At 43.5% G+C, this 15,894-nt stretch overlaps 1 protein-coding gene across 2 annotated transcripts; it reads right to left on the reverse strand.

The window, feature by feature from the left end:
• Positions 1-976: 976 nt before the first annotated feature.
• MRPS21 (mitochondrial ribosomal protein S21) lies at positions 977-12,458 on the reverse strand. 2 transcript variants are annotated; one of them, XM_005894893.3, is made up of 3 exons: positions 12,390-12,458; positions 11,821-11,935; positions 977-1,275 (listed from the first exon to the last, which is right to left on the reverse strand). In XM_005894893.3, exons 2-3 carry the CDS (start codon positions 11,901-11,903, stop codon positions 1,095-1,097), a joined length of 264 nt encoding a protein of 87 aa, XP_005894955.1. In that variant the 5' UTR covers positions 11,904-11,935; positions 12,390-12,458; the 3' UTR covers positions 977-1,094. The 2 variants fall into 2 exon arrangements, with proteins under 2 accessions (XP_005894955.1, XP_014333469.1); XM_014477983.2 differs by having other exon boundaries at positions 12,256-12,394.
• Positions 12,459-15,894: the final 3,436 nt, after the last annotated feature.

The following is a 15,894-nucleotide window of genomic DNA, read 5'->3' on the forward strand; positions in this document are numbered from 1 at the left end:
GAGCAGCTGGTCAGCTGCCCCAGCTCTCACCTGGAAGTGCCTGCTGAGGACAGGGAGTGGTAGTAGTCAGAACCTCCACCTGGAGTCTCTTTTGAGTACTATAGGGCAATGATTCTCAAATGTTATCAGGCATCAGAATCACCCGCAGGGCTTTAGACTGCTGGGCTCCAACCTCAATTTCCAATTCAGAAGGTCTAAAGTAGGTCTAAAACGTACATTTCAAGCTGTTTTTCAGGTGATGCTGCTGATCTGAAGATCACATTTTGAGAACCACCACTGTAGGTTTTTCTGGCTTTCTCTTAACACTCCCCCATTCCCTCTTTCCTACCATCCATCTACTGCTTTCACATATACCAACCCTCCATTAGCTTCCTTTCGGAAAATTAAAGAAAAGACAAAACAGGGGTAAATGTTAGACTGACTTAAAGATTCTTTTGGGGAAGGGTTTCAGCTCTCTACTACTCTGGTTGATGGGTGTTTCAGAAGTGGAACTTACTCCAAATACATACATGCTTCCTCTCTCTTTACTGAACTGCCTGCCAACCAACAGCTGGAAGGCAGTTCAGTAAAGAGGAATAGATCCTTTTCCAATCATAAGATCTTGCTTTGAGTTTCGTAAAAATTAGTCAGAACATGGGAGATATACTCTACTACATTTGAGAAAAATTTCCCACCTCAGACTGCTTTTTAAAAAATTACAGTAAAATATACAAAACACAAAATGTACCATAACTGATCATTTAAGCATACAATTCCATGGCATTAAGTACATTCACACTGTTGTGCAAGTTCCACCATCGTCCATCTCCAGACCTTTTCATCTTCCCAAACTGAAACTCATACTCATTAAACAATAATTTCCCATCCCCCTCCTGTCAAACCAGCCCTTGGCAACCAACATTCTATCCCTAGACTACTTTTTGACTCAGTTTGTCTTTTGACTTAATAAAAGAGTATCCACTGCTGACTACTGGAATTGCTTCTTGCATATATGTGATTGAGTTTATTTTAAGAAAGGTAAATGGAATTGGAGGAAGAAAAGAGGTGCAGACAACTGGTAAGGGTTTTCATACTGGGCCTCCTATCCACGGGCCTCAGCAGCCCTGCCATGGATCCGCCCGATTCTTTCGCATCAAGAAGTTGATCTTGCGAGCCATTTCCATGTTGTAGATCCGCCGGCAGGTTTCATAGCTTTCCCTCTGTCGCCGACGGCAAGGCTTCTCATAATACCGCCGTCGCTTTATGTCCTCAATGAGCCCATCCATGGTAAGGATTCTGTGTAAGGACAGGCAATGAAGTTAGAGGCTTAGGCTCATTGTTATTCTTTTCCAGTTTCACAATGATCAGAAGTCAACTAACCAAACGACTGTATCTGTAAAAATGATAGTGTGCAATGGTGACAGTACAGCATTCACTGCCTACATATACAGGCCAGGCCCCAAACAGGAATACCTGGGGAAATAAAAAGGCATTTAATTATACAGTCCTTGTTCTTGGGGAGTTTATCGTCATTATCATGTTCTCAACCATTTTTATTTCCTACCACAACACACCTGAGAGAGATGGCAGTGGCAGGGGGTCTCAACCAATGGTCTCAACCATTTCAGAATCTTCAAATGGGATAAGTCATTTGCAGTAGGAAAGAAAATAACTAGAGGTGATTCCTACCTGGTCCTTAAGAGGAGAATGTAGTTCCACCCCTACTGTGTTTAAGAGCTGATGCAGCTCAATTATAAACATTTAGGAAATCTCGGCCTACTTCATACAGGGAAAGAAGAGGCCCTTATCACACCAGTGATACAGATAGAAGCATCAAAATAAGAGCCTCAACCATATTTTTCCCATGTACCACATGCTCCAACCACACATCTGACTACTCCCTGAACACACATTAATAGCGAATCTTTTTAAGTGTTCATAGGAGCTTTTTTTTTTAATACCAGGTCTTTACTCAGGGCTGCTTCCTCAGCCTAGAATGCCATCCGCAGCTCCAAACTGCCAACCTTCGAGGTTTTCCATGTTTTTTTTTCCCCTTGGGAGATTTTCCACATCTTTCTGAGGCCAAATCCAGATACCATCTCTCCACAAACCTTTCTCATCTTAGAGAGAAGATAATTTGTTTTGTTGAACACCTATGTAGAGATTATTTCATTTTGCCATTCTGTTAGTTATTTATACAGATGTCTCTCTCCTTAGACTGAAAATCCCTGAAGGCAGAAAGTGTGTTTTATTCATCTTAATTTAGCTCAGGTTTTTTCCCTGCCCACCTAACTACTTCAACAGTTCCTCTTGCTGGATTCATAACATGCATACCTCAAAATCACCTTTTTGTTCTCACTGAGCCAAGAAGACACAGGGGCTTATTCTATAACTTACCTTATCCCGAGGCTCCTGAGAGCTCTGGCTCCAATCTGCAATTTGTTCCTCCCTCTCAATCCATCATCAGCTGGTCCTGAGAAGTCTGGAGGCACCTGCCCTCCAATCTTGCATTGTTTACATGACCCCAATCCTGCCTACTCTTTCCTTTCATTACACGTAAAAAGTCAGTCAGAAACACAACTGGAGATGGCTAAGTCGGTAAAGAATCCGCCAGCAATGCAGGAAAGCTTGGTTCGATCCCTGGGTTGGGAATATCCCCTAGAGGAGGGCATGGCAACCCACTCCAGTATTCTTGCCTGGAGAATTCCCATGGACAGAGGAGCCTGTGGGCTGTAGTCCACGGGGTCACACAGAGTCAGACACGACTGAACAACTAAGCACATAATTAGAGGGGAGACAGAAGAAGCAGGAAATAAGAGAAACTACCTGCTCCTTCTGCTCAGTGGGAAACCCTATGTATTGCTGCTATGTTATACCAGAAGCCCAAGGTAACAATAATAGATTGAACATGAGCTTGAAAAGATTTGAGCTTTGGGTACATTACTAATGTGAATAGACATGAGCACCACTGTCCTTTGGGATCTTTTACACTCCTGCTGATTTGTAAGATCAGTTTGTCTAGGTTTTAATGGCAGGGAGATGGGAGGTGAGGGAACTGTCTCAAACTCCCAGCGGTGGAAGGAGCAGATAATTCGGGTTCTACTGAAAACACAGTCATGCCCAGAAGTGGATCCAACACTAGAGTTGTACAGTAGAAAAGCAGGGCACCAAACACTCAATACCTTTGCCCACAGAGAGTCTCCAATGCTGGCTTTCTTCCTCATCTTACCCTTAAATGTTGGTATCACTCCAGATTCTGACTGTAAGTTTCCTCCTTTTTGGTTCTACATGATTCCCTTAAACTATAACATGGGCGTCAACCCTGATGCACAACAGAATCATCTCCTTAAGAGCCTTTAAAAAGTATTCACGCCTCGGTCCCATTCCTCAGAGATTCTGATTTAATTGGTCTACAGTGGGGTTATATACTGGGTATATTTTAAAAGACCCCACAGGTAATTCTAATGTAGGGCCACACTTGAGAACTGACCCAGACACTGCTGACTCTTAAATCATTATCTCTAGTTCCAGTCTTAAAAGCTAGGCCAATGCTTCCAATTGCCTTAAACCTCACAAAAAACAAACTTATTTTCTCCAACTAAAATTCATTCTTCCTCCTCTATACTCTATCTGTTAATGGCATCATCAGTTACTCAAGCTAAAATCTCATGTTCCTGGACTAGGACTTCTTTTCTTGCTACACCCACATTTACAGTATCTTATAAAGTCTATAACCTGAAATAGTTCTTAGATCTCTTCCTTCTCTCTCTTCCTATGGCTACAGCTCTAATTATGATCCTTATCTTACACCTGTACTGAAATAATCACCTAACTGGTCATTTAATCAGTAAGTATTTATGAAATATCAACTCTATACCAGATACTGCATTAAATGCTGAGGATAGAAAACAAACTTCGATATGGTTTCCTACCCTTGTGGTCTAGTAAAGACAAAAGAATTACAATAGAGTGTGACAGATGCAAAGATAAGGGAAATATTGTTATAGAAGCCCACAGGAGAGGACTTGAGGATAAGGTGGTTATGAAAGCTTCCTAAAGGATATTTTATTTGAATTGTGAAGGATAAACAGGTTGCCCTATTTCCATTCTCTTTCCCTACACCAATTATTGTCCTAAAACATAAATCAGAGCATGTCACTCTGATGTTAAAAAAAGAAAAATTGTTCCCAATAAACAAAATAGTCTAACCCAGTGGTTCCCACTTGTTTGCATATTAGGGATCTTTTAAAAATCCAAATCCTGGGGATCTTTTAAAAATTCCAAACCCTAGGCCACTCCAGGCCAATTAAATTACAAGTAGGGAGGGACATGAGCAGGGTTTGTTAAGTTCCCCTAGTAATTGCAAAGTGCACATTTGGGAACCACTAGTCTAAGCTCAAAGCCCTAAACAACTGAGTTTCATCGTCCCTTTCTCTCTAGCTTTATCTTTAATAACTTGCCCTAAAAAGCCTGTCTAGTCACACTGAACTATGTGTTTACTTCAAACACATTACATATCTATTTTTTACATTTGTTCACAATCCTCTTTACAATGATTCCTTTTTTAAAAAACTTTAAAAAAATTTATTTATTTATTTATTTATGGCTGTGCTGGGTCTTCGTTGCTGTGCTCAGGCCTTCTCTGGTTGTGGAAAGCAGGGGCCACTCTCTAGTCGTAGCGCGTGGGTTTCTCATTGCAGTGGCTTATTGTTGTGGAGTACAGGCTCTAGGGCTCGCAGGCTTCAGTAGTTGCGGCATGTGGGCTCAACAGTTGTGGTGCACCGGCTCAGTTGCCCCGAGGCATGTGGGATCCTCCCAGACCAGGGATCAAATCTGTGTCCCCTGCATTGCGACACAGACACCTAACCACTGGACCACCAGGGAAGCCCGATTCCTTTCTTTTTCTGTTGTATAAAATGCTATTTACTCTTCAAAGGCGTAAACCAATGGGTAACAACATTTGTAAATTGATACAGGAGAAATTAATCATGCCTTCCCTCTGTTCCCAAAGCACAGTGGTTCTCAAACTGAAGTTTGAGACTCATGCAATAGCCACCTAGAAAACTTGTTAAAACACAGATTGCTGGGACTTTCCTGGTGGTCCAGTGGTTAAGAATCTGCCTGCCAATGCAGGGGACATGGGGTTCGACCCCTGGGCCGGGAAGCGGGGAAACTAAGCCTGTGAGCCACAACTACTGAACCCTGCAAGTCCTAGAGCCCATGCTCTGCAACAAGGTAAGTCACCACATGAGAAGCTGTGCACCGCACCTAGGGAGCGGCCCCACCTGCAGCAACTAGAGAAAGCCTACATGCAGCAAGACACCCAGTGCAGCCCAGAATAAATAATGTTTAAAAATTAAAAACCCTGCAGATCGCTGTGTCACCTCCAGTTTTTGACTTCATACAGGTCTAAGGTGGAGCCTAAGAATTTGCATTTCTAACAAGCTCCCAGGTGATGTTGCAGCTGATGGTCCAGGGAGAACCAATGCCACAGCACACTGTTAAAACACTGATCAGACAGTGTATCTCCCTTACTGGGCTGTGTGCTTTCTAAGGTTACAGATTAAGTCTTTCATTTTTGCATTTAATATTATACTTGGCAAAGAGCAAATATCAGTAAACGTATGACAAAAATGAATCCTCTAGGTCAGGGGTCCTCAACCCCTGGTCCAGTCCAAAGCCTGTTAGGAAACTGGGCCGCAAAGCAGATGAGCAGGCAAAGCTTCATCTGCTACTCCTCATTGCTTGAATTACCACCTGACCCATCCCCCAACCCCAGTCCGTGGAAAAATTTTCCAAGAAACTGGCCCCTGGGGCCAAACAGGTTGGGGAGTGCTGCTGTAAGTGACTGACAAATGTCCACAGCTCAAGGGATTGTTACTTTATAAGAGACACAGTTCTTGGGAGTATTAGCTCAGAAGGCCACAACATTACCTTTACTAAAATGGCATGTTAGAGTTTAGATAGCATTTTCACATCCATGATCCTAATCATAATTCTATGAAACTGATTAAGCAGGTAACGTCATCTTTTTTTTCTTGGCTGCACTGTGCTGCGTTCGAGATCTTACCACTGGACCACCAGGGAAGTCCCCAGCATCTCTTTACAGGTTAGAAAACGGAAGTTCAGTGAGGCTGACCCGCCCAAGATCACAAAATAGAGCTAGAAGTAGAATTCAGGTCTTTAGTGCAGTGCTTTGTAACAGCACTCTGCTTCTCCAATAAAAATCACGGAGGTTCAAAAGACAAATTACTGCGGTGCCCACAGGCAAAGAGAAAATAAAAGAGGAAAAAGCTGAGCCAGACTCCTTAATTAGAGTAAAAAGATGCAAGCGAAGAAGACATGGCACACTAAGGGAAAGGCATTGATCCAAACAACTAAGTATTTATTTCTGTCTAGGCTTTGTTTGGGCTTCCCTGGTGGCTCAGGGGTAAAGAATCCACTCATCAATGCAGGAGATGCAGGTTCAAGCCCTGGTGTGGGAAGATACTCTGGAGAAGAAAATAGCAACCCACTCCAGGATTCTTGCCTGGGAAATCTCATGGACAGAGGAGCTTGGCGGGCTGCAGTCCATGGGGTCGCAAAGAGTCAGTCATGACTGAGTAACACTACACTTTCACACGAAAAGAACAGAGACCCTATATATGACTTCACCTAGGAAGAGGAGCCTAATGGAATGACAAGGACAGTTTAAAAGTACTATGAAAGAGAAGTGCAAAAGGAAGAGTTGAGAAACAGACTCAGGTATCCTACTGGAGTTTCGAAAGAGTTCTGAAACAGACAAAAGTGATCATCTTATCAAGTAAATGCCTGTGTGGTCAGGCAGAAAAGAAAAACAAGAAAAAAGTATCAAAGGAATAAAAGAATAGAGGAAGGGGAAAAAAAATAAAAAGATCGGTGCCCCCTAACATAATGATGGGGTTGCTAAATGGTATTCCTTGGATGGTTCTATTTCCAAAACACATATCAAATAAATTCCAAGGTGCCAGGTGAGGATTTCCTTCCTCACCCTACACTTTCTGCTGCTGCTGCTAAGTCACTTCAGTCGTGTCTGACTCTGTGCGACCCCATAGATGGCAGCCCACCAGGCTCCCCCGTCCCCGGGATTCTCCAGGCAAGAACACTGGAGTGGGTTGCCATTTCCTTCTCCAATGCATGAAAGTGAAAAGTGAAAGTGAAGTCGCTCAGTCGTGTCTGACTCTTAGCGACCCCATGGACTGCAGCCCACCAGGCTCCTCCGTCCATGAGACTTTCCAGGCAAGAGTACTGGAGTGGGGTGCCACTGCCTTCTCCGCTGCACTTTCTAGTTATCCTGAAAATAGAACAGATTATCCTCAAATGTTCCAGAATCCCTACAGTAAAGGCATCTACTTATTTCTAATAAACAAGGATGTAAGAAGAGCTTTGTAGAACTTATGAAGTAAATAGAAGTAATAATGATGCTTCTGCTTCCACAGGTAGTTCAAGGACTAGCAGACCAACAGGCTCACAGTAAACAGATCAGCCTAGAGTTTGGGTGCCTGGCAACGTAATACTGCAGGACAGTCAGCTTCCAGTTTCAGTGAAATTCAACAGATTATGTAAAAGGAGCTAAGCTGCCCGAGCGGGAGGAATTTGAGGGCGACAGACACACATCACTGTAGCCAGCCTATGTCAGGACAAGAGTGTACACAGGACGACTCAATGGGCCCAGAGGCTCTCCTACCAGGAATAAAAGGGGTCAACTGGGCACACTTCCTGAGTACTTGACTTTCCTTACCTGGGGGCCAGCCAATCATGCAGGGCTTCCTAGCAACCCCCAGTCTCCATCTCTTCATCTCAGGGCACCAACGAGGGCCCTTGGTTATATAAAAAGCGTTCTGTGGTGATCTCACTGTACAGACACATAGACTATTTTCTTTGTAAGACTATATTTGTGTTCTAAACATGCTAAAGCTTTAACCACCTTCCTTTCTTCTCATTTGTTGTCATACTATTGCTGTAATTAAACTGCAGAATATGCAACTTATTATCAAAAATATGAGAGAAATAAGAAGCCGGAATTTAAGAGAGACATACAGAAAAGGCAGCTAAATGACAAGAATACTGGAGTGGGTGGCCATTTCCTCCTCCAGGAGGGCGTTAGGAAGCATTACTACAAACAAAGCTAGTGGAGGTGATGGAATTCCAGCTGAGCTATTTAAAATCCTAAAAGGTGATGCTGTTAAAGTGCTGCACTCAGTGTCAGCAAATTTGGAAAAGGCAGCAGTGGTCATGGGACTGGAAAAGGTCAGTTTTCATTCCAATCCCAAAGAAGGGCAATGCCAAAGAATGTTTAAACTACTGTACAATTTAACATGCAAGCAAGGTAATACTCAAAATCCTTCAAGCTAGGCTCCAGCAGTACATGAACCAAGAACTTCCAAATATACAAGCTGGGTTTTGAAGAGGCAAAGGAACCAGAGATCAAATTGCCAACATTTGCTGGATCATAGAGAAACCAAAGGAATTCCAGAAAGCGTCTACTTCTGCTTCATTGACTATATATGCTAAAGCCTTTGACTGTGTGGATCATAATGAACTGTGGAAAATTCTTAAAGAGATGGGAATACCAGACCACCCTACCTGTCTTGTGAGAAACCTGTATTTGGGGTCAAGAGGCAACAGTTAGAGCCTTACATGGAACAACTGGCTGGTTCAAAATTGCGAAAGGAGTACGACAAGGCTGTATACTGTCACCCTGTTTATTTAACTTATATGCAGAGTACATCACACAACATGCCAGGCTAGATGAAACATAAGCTGGAATCAAGATTGCCAGGAGAAATATCAACAACCTCAGATATGCAGATGACACCACTCTAATGGGAGAAAGTGAAGAAGAACTAAAGAGCTTCTTGATGAAGGTGAAAGAGGGGACTGAAAAAGTTGGCTTAAAACTCAACATTCAAAAATCTAAGATCGTGGCATCTGGTCCCATCACTTCATGGCAAACAGAAGAGGAAAAATATGGAAGCAGTGACAGATTTTATTTTCTTGGGCTCCAAAATCATTGTGGATAGTGACTGTAGCCATGAAATTAAGATGCCTGCCCCCTGGAAGGAAAGCTATGACAAACCTGCTGCTGCTGCTGCTAAGTCGCTTCAGTCGTGTCCGACTCTGTGCGACCCCATAGACGGCAGCTCCCCCATCCCTGGGATTCTCCAGGCAAGAACACTAGAGTGGGGTGCCATTTCCTTCTCCAATGCATGAAAGGGAAAAGGGAAAGTGAAGTCAATCAGTCGTGTCTGACTCTTAGCGACCCCATGGACTGCAGCCTACCAGGCTCCTCCATCCATGGATTTTCCAGGCAAGAGTACTGGAGTGGGGTGCCACTGCCTTCTCCGATGACAAACCTAGACAGGTATTAAAAAGGAAAGACATCACTTTGCCCACAAAAGTCCGACTAGTCAAAGCTATGGTTTTTCCAGTGGTCATGTACAAATGTGAGAATTGGATAAAGAAGACAGAGTGCTGAAGAATTGATGTTTTTGAACTGTGGTGCTGGAGAAGACTCTTGAGAGTCCTTTGGAAAACAAGTAGATCAAACCAGTCAATCCTAAAGGAAATCAACCCTAACTATTCACTGGAAGGATTGATGCTAAAGCTCCAATACTTTGGTTACCTGATGTGAAGAACTGACCCATTGGAAAAGACCCTGACACTAGGAAAGACTTGAGGGCAAAAGGAGAAGAGGGCAGCAGAGGATAAGATGGTTAGATAGCATCACTGACTCAATGGATAAGAATTTGAGCAAACTCCAGGATATAGTGAAGGACATGGAAGCCTGGTGTGTTACAGTCCATGGAGTTGCAAAGAGAGAGACATGGTTTACTGACTGAACAACAACAACAAAACCTATCTAAATTCACCAAAATAAACCACACAGAAAAAAACTTATAGGGAGAGGTCAGAAAAAGGGTGAGGTAATCTGAAAGACTTTCCTTCCCCAAATTCATCATTTCATCTCACTAGCTAATTAGCTACAGAATCTGTAAAGATATTCACTTAGTGCTTCCAGTGTAAGAGCAGAGATCATTAGACATCTCAACCTTCCCACAGACATGCCACTTAAAAGTCTGAAATAGAAGAGTCTAGAATGAGCAATTATAGAGAAACATGAAATAGGATTATCTTACTTGCCCTGTTATCCTTTCAACTTAAGTGAAAGTACAGTGGGAATAGCTTCTACTATACAAGGATATGACTGGCATGTTCAGACACCATAAGAGGTAAAGAGGCTGACTTTTTAAAAAGACATACAAATCATCTTGAGCCTGCAACTGCTTCTCAATCACACAGCTTCTGGCAGCATCTTTGTCTTCACCTACTATGGTCTTCTGTCCTCCACACTTAGAACTCTCTGCTCTGCTAAGAAGTAGTTCTCTTTCATTTATCTTCTCAGTCCCCAAGAACCCCACCTACATTTAAACCTAATCATATAAGGATTCTTAACTGGAGAATGACTGCCATAGGTCTCCTCATCTCCACAGAAGCCAGTAAGTAATCTATAACATGGAGCAAAGAACACTGCACTAGAAAAATGTGTGTATTTTATACTTCTTTCAACCACTCAATAATTGTAACCCAAGGAATATAACTTAATCTTCCCAGGCTTCTCTTACTTCTTTAATAAAGCAAACACCTTAGTGGCCTTAAGGCAGAAGATCAGCTCATGTATTATCTCTTTCATATAATTCAATTCAACAAGCATTTGTTTCTCCAAACTCTGCTTCACTGGGGAGAGAAAATGATAAATGAAAGTCAAAATCCTTAAAACTAGTGATAAGAGCAGATTAGTGAACTATTTTCTTTAGAAAACATAACTTTATTAGGGATCAGCCTAGCATTCAAAACCTTTCAACACAGCTCCTCCACTTCAGAGAGTTTATTTCCATGTTTTTGCTTATGTTATAACCTATTTTCTGAACCTGTTTCAGTTTTCCATCACTTGCTTGCTCCTTTAAGATCCTAAATCTGAGTTCACCTTTTCCATTAGCCTTGTCCCACACCAATCTCTCGCTCAGCTTTCCATGTATCATGTACTATATTCCTGCTGACTAGCAATTTTATAACTTGGTTTTCCCTTTGGGCTCTTTCCTAAAGTCTTGGATAGAATTCAGGTTCATCATCAAAGGAATGATTGTGGATGAATATGCCTCACACTGTTAGGATTGGGGAAGAACTTCAGTTTTAAGATAGTAAACTGAGGGACTGAGAAGTTCCAAGACTGTGAACACCTGGGCTGGCACCTCACTTTGCCATCAAAGGTCCAAATAGTCAAAGCTATGGTTTTTCCAGTAGTCATGTAAGAATTGTGAGAGTTGGGCCATAAAGAAGGTTGAGCGTTGAAGAACTGACGCTTTTGAATTCTACTGGAGAAGACTCCTGAGTGTCCCTTGGACAGCAAGGAGATCGAACCCGTCAATCCTAAAGGAAATCAACCCTGAATATGCATTGGAAGGACTGATGCTGAAGCTGAAGCTCCAATACTTTGGCCACCTGAGGCAAAGAGCTGACTCACTGCGAAGACTCACTCATCAGTCTTCCCACTGATGTTGGGAAGACTGAGAGCAGGAGGAGAAGGGGGTGACAGAGAATGAAATGGCTGGATGGCATCACCGAATCAATGGACATGAGTTTGAGCAAACTCCAGGAGAGAGTGAAGGACAGGGAAGCCTGGCATGCTGCAGTCCATGGGGTCGCAAAGTCAGGCACGACTGAGCGACTGATCAACAGCAAATGACAGAGGGAGGGACAGAATAATCACCCCACTTCTCAAGAGAGTTGGCCTAGACGTGATTCTGGTCCCCAACCAGTTACCTGTTTAGAGTCCTGTATGCACCTTCCACGTTCCCTTCTTGTACCATCACAGTCCTGGCAATGAACTTCAGATGTTTTGCCATGACCTTGGATTTAAGTCTTCAATCTGCAGGACCTAAAGTACGATGGAGAATGGGGAAGTTAAGTATAGAGACCAGCTAAGAAAGAGAAACACAATAGAATACAGAACCGCGTGACTTATTTAGGGTCTGGAAATGCAACGGACTCAGAACAGGAGACTGGGACACGTGCAAGACCTCATATCCTGGAAGGTACATGTGACTCGTTATCAAGATTCCCCCGCTCTCATTGCCAATACAAATCCTGCCACAGGGAAGAAACGAGACAGTAGCAGGGTGTACCGACGGAGATTTATTTGGCCAGGCACGGAAGAACTGGGACGCGCCGCGGGCGCCCCCTCCCTCTCCTAATTACCGCAAAAGTTCCCAGGATGGTTTGGGACGGCAATTGGGCACAGTCTCTCTGTGCTTCGGAAAGGGGTCAACCGCGCGGAATCTCTCCCTCCGCCACACCCGCCTTATTTTCACCTCCCAGTAGGAGCCCCTCACCCCTTAGCACCCAGCCAACTGGAAGCCCGCCCCAACAGGAAGCGGAAGTTGGGTCATCGCAAGGGGACAACGAAGCCGAAAAGGAAGAGACGCTACGAAGAAACCATGGCAACCTTCTGGCCGGGGTAGGGGCTTTTTCGGTTCGGTCAGCCACTGCCAACCCCCGGGCCAGCACTCTACAGCTGGCAAAGCAAAGTACTTGTTGCCTTATGTTGTCCCAAAACAGATTCTTCGCTTTCTCGCGGAGTCACGGTCCTTTGGCCTCTGAGGTCAGCCCGATTCTGTACCCTTTAATCCTATTAAATCTTTTTTTTTCCCCTTCCAGTTGAAGTAGAGTTGATTTAAAATGTTGTGCCAATCTCTGCCGTAATCCTATTAAACCTTAAATAGATATTCAATCTATTTCTTTTTCCGGACGGAAAATGAGAGAAATAGGCGAAGCTTCCTGGCATGGTTCCTGTTTTCACAAAGGACACGGATTCTTGGAGAGCTGCTCTCAGGGTGGAAGGGGCTTCCATGGTGGCTCAGTGGGAAGAATCCACCTGCCAGTGCAGGAGACCCGAATTCGATCCCTGGGTGGGGAAGATCCTCTGGAGAAGGAAATGGCAACCCACTCCACTATGTATCCTTTACTGGGAAATCCCATGGACAGAGGAGCCTGGCACATTACTACCTACAGTCCATGGGGGCGGGGGTTGGGGCAGGGTGGTGGGTGGTCACAAAAGAATAGAACACAACGTAGCGAACTGCGGATGGAAAACAGTTTTACACCCAAAAATCTAAGGGCAAGAAATGAAATAACATACTATCAGTTTCCTATATCACCATCTCCCTAGACATTTCACTAAACAAAGTGGAATCACTAAAGAATCAGAAAACTCATCTAAAGGATTTAGAATCAAAGACTCTTTTATGCCAGCTTCTATCCCATTTGTCTCCTAGTGAGACTTAGTAGAAACTTTTTTTTTTTTTACTTTTTCCTCATTGTGGAACCAGCTTTCCTTTTATTCATATGTTATGTCTACATATATCTTATTTTATGGGTATTCATATAAGTTCAGATTTACTGGAAATGGCTACTGGAAAACAGTAGGGAAAGGCTCAGAAGAAGAAAGCATGTCAATCAGGTACTTGTGCAATACCGTTCTTTGGGTAACTCCCCTGAAACACACAGGAACATACACAGAGACAGATGCATCCACATCAGTTATGCTAATAGGACTCACAAAAACTGAAGCCTGCCTTAAAGTAAGCCAGGTTCAAAGTAACCAAAATAGAGTTAGTCTGGGACATGATTTTGCTTATCAACAAACTTTTATGGAGTGCCTACTTTGTGTCATCCGACTACCTCTTATTTACTTATTATTACTTTTGGTTGGCTTCCCTGATAGCTCAGTTGGTAAAGAATCCACCTGCAGTCCAGGAGACCTCAGTTCCATTTCTGGGTTGGGAAGATCCTCTGTAGAAGGGAAAGGTTACCCACTCCAGTATTCTGGCCTAGAGAATTCCCTGAGTTGGACACGACTGAGCGACTTTAAGCTCAACATTCAGAAAACTAAGATCATGGCATCTGGCCCCATCACTTCATGGGAAATAGATGGGGAAACAGTGGAAATGGTGTCAGACTTCATTTTTGGGGGTTCCAAAATCACTGCAGATGGTGACTGCAGCCATGAAATTAAAGACGCTTACTCCTTGGAAGGAAAGTTATGACCAACCTAGACAGCATATTAAAAAGCAGAGATATTACTTTGCCAACAAAGGTTTGTCCAGTCAGGGCTATGGTTTTCACAGTGGTCATGTATGGATGTGAGAGTTGGACTGTGAAGAAGGCTGAGCGCGGAAGATGCTTTTGAACTGTGGTGTTGGAGAAGACTCTTGAGAGTCCCTTGGACTGCAAGGAGATCCAACCAGTCCATCCTAAAGGAAGCCAGTCCTGGGTGCTCATTGGAAGGACTGATGCTAAAGCTGAAACTCCAATACTCTGGCCACCTCATGCAAAGAGTCAACTCATTGGAAAAGACCCTGATGCTGGGAGGAATTGGGGGCAGGAGGAGAAGGGGACGACAAAGGATGAGATGGCTGGATGGCATCACTGACTCAATGGACATGAGTTTGAGTGAACTCTGGGAGTTGGTGATGGACAGGGAGGCCTGGTGTGCTGTGATTCATGGGGTCGCAAAGAGTCAGACACGACTGAGCGACTGAACTGAACTGAACTGAGCGACTTTCACATCACGTTCACCACTGCGCTATGTCTTTGTTCCTGCATGTAGGTTTTCTCTAGTTGCAGTGAACAGGAGTTACTCTTCATTGTGGTGCTTGGCTTCTCATTGCAGTGGCCTCCCCTGATGCAGAGCACAGGCTCTAGGAGCATGAGCTTCAGTAGTTGCAGCACATTAGTTGCTACAACTAATGAGTTGTAGCATTAGTTGTAGCTTTCCAGCCCTAGAGTGTTCAGGCTTCAATATCTGTGGCAGGCAGGCTTAGTTGCTCTGCAGCATATGGAATCTTCCCTGACCAGGGATCAAACCCTTGTCCCTTGCATTGGCAGGCATATTCTTATCCACTATACCACCTGGGAAGTTCCTCCACTGCCTCTTGAACTACCAAAACATAGTAAGTGTCCAAAAAGATAAATAGTACAACAAGGTAGCGTATGATGAATGCAAAATAAATTATATAGCCAGCAACATACTGTAGTAGAAAAACACTGGATAGGAAGTCAGGTGATCTGGATTCTATCAAAATTCTGATACTCATCAGGCATATGACCTTGAACAAATCACTTAAATCAGTAGTCTGCAAAGTACTGCCTACAGGTCAAATCCAGCCCCATTCTTGTTTTTGTAAATAAACTTTATTGGGACTTCCCTGGTGGTCAACTGGTTAAGAATCCGCCTGCCAATGTAGGGAACATGGGTTCGATCCCTGGTCTGGGAAGATTCCACATGCCTTGGAGGAACTAAGGCCATGCGCCACAACTACTGAGCCTGAGCACTTAGAGCCCGTGTTCCCCAACAAGAGAAGCCACCACGAGAAGGCTGTGTACTGCAATGAAGAGCAAGCCCCACTTGCCTCAACTAGAGAAACCCTGCTCACATCAACGAAGACTGACAGCCAAAAAAAAATGAATCAAAAATTAAAAAAAAAAACTTATTGGAACACAGTTCTGCTGTGTGTTTATATATTAGGTATGACTGTTTGGGCTACAATGACAGCGCTGGGTAGTTCCAGCAAGATGTATGGCCCACAAAGCATATATCTTGCTTTGCTGACCACTTATTTAAACTCAGTCTGTTCCCTCATCTGTAAAATTGAACTAATATGTGCCTTCAATCACACATAATTTGTCATGGGAATCAAAAGGGATAACACGGAAAAATATTTTGAAAGAAAGGAAGAGGAAAAGTAGTGTTTTTGAGAATCTTATATCAGGGTATTAGATACCAAATTAGATACCAAATACTAGGCAGTTTATATACCTCCTTTCATTTGATGGAGT

The sequence above is a fragment of the Bos mutus genome, chromosome 3 (genome assembly GCF_027580195.1).
Source record: "Bos mutus isolate GX-2022 chromosome 3, NWIPB_WYAK_1.1, whole genome shotgun sequence".
In the NCBI taxonomy this organism is placed as follows: Eukaryota; Metazoa; Chordata; class Mammalia; order Artiodactyla; family Bovidae; genus Bos; species Bos mutus.

What these genes read in the sequence shown, in the direction of transcription:
- MRPS21 (XM_005894893.3), bottom strand. Translation starts at nt 11,903, where the DNA reads ATGGCAAAACATCTGAAGTTCATTGCCAGGACTGTGATGGTACAAGAA. An exon ending in GCATACAGGACTCTAAACAG is followed by an intron (nt 1,276 to 11,820) that starts GTAACTGGTTGG and finishes GTCCTTACACAG; the next exon opens with AATCCTTACCATGGATGGGC.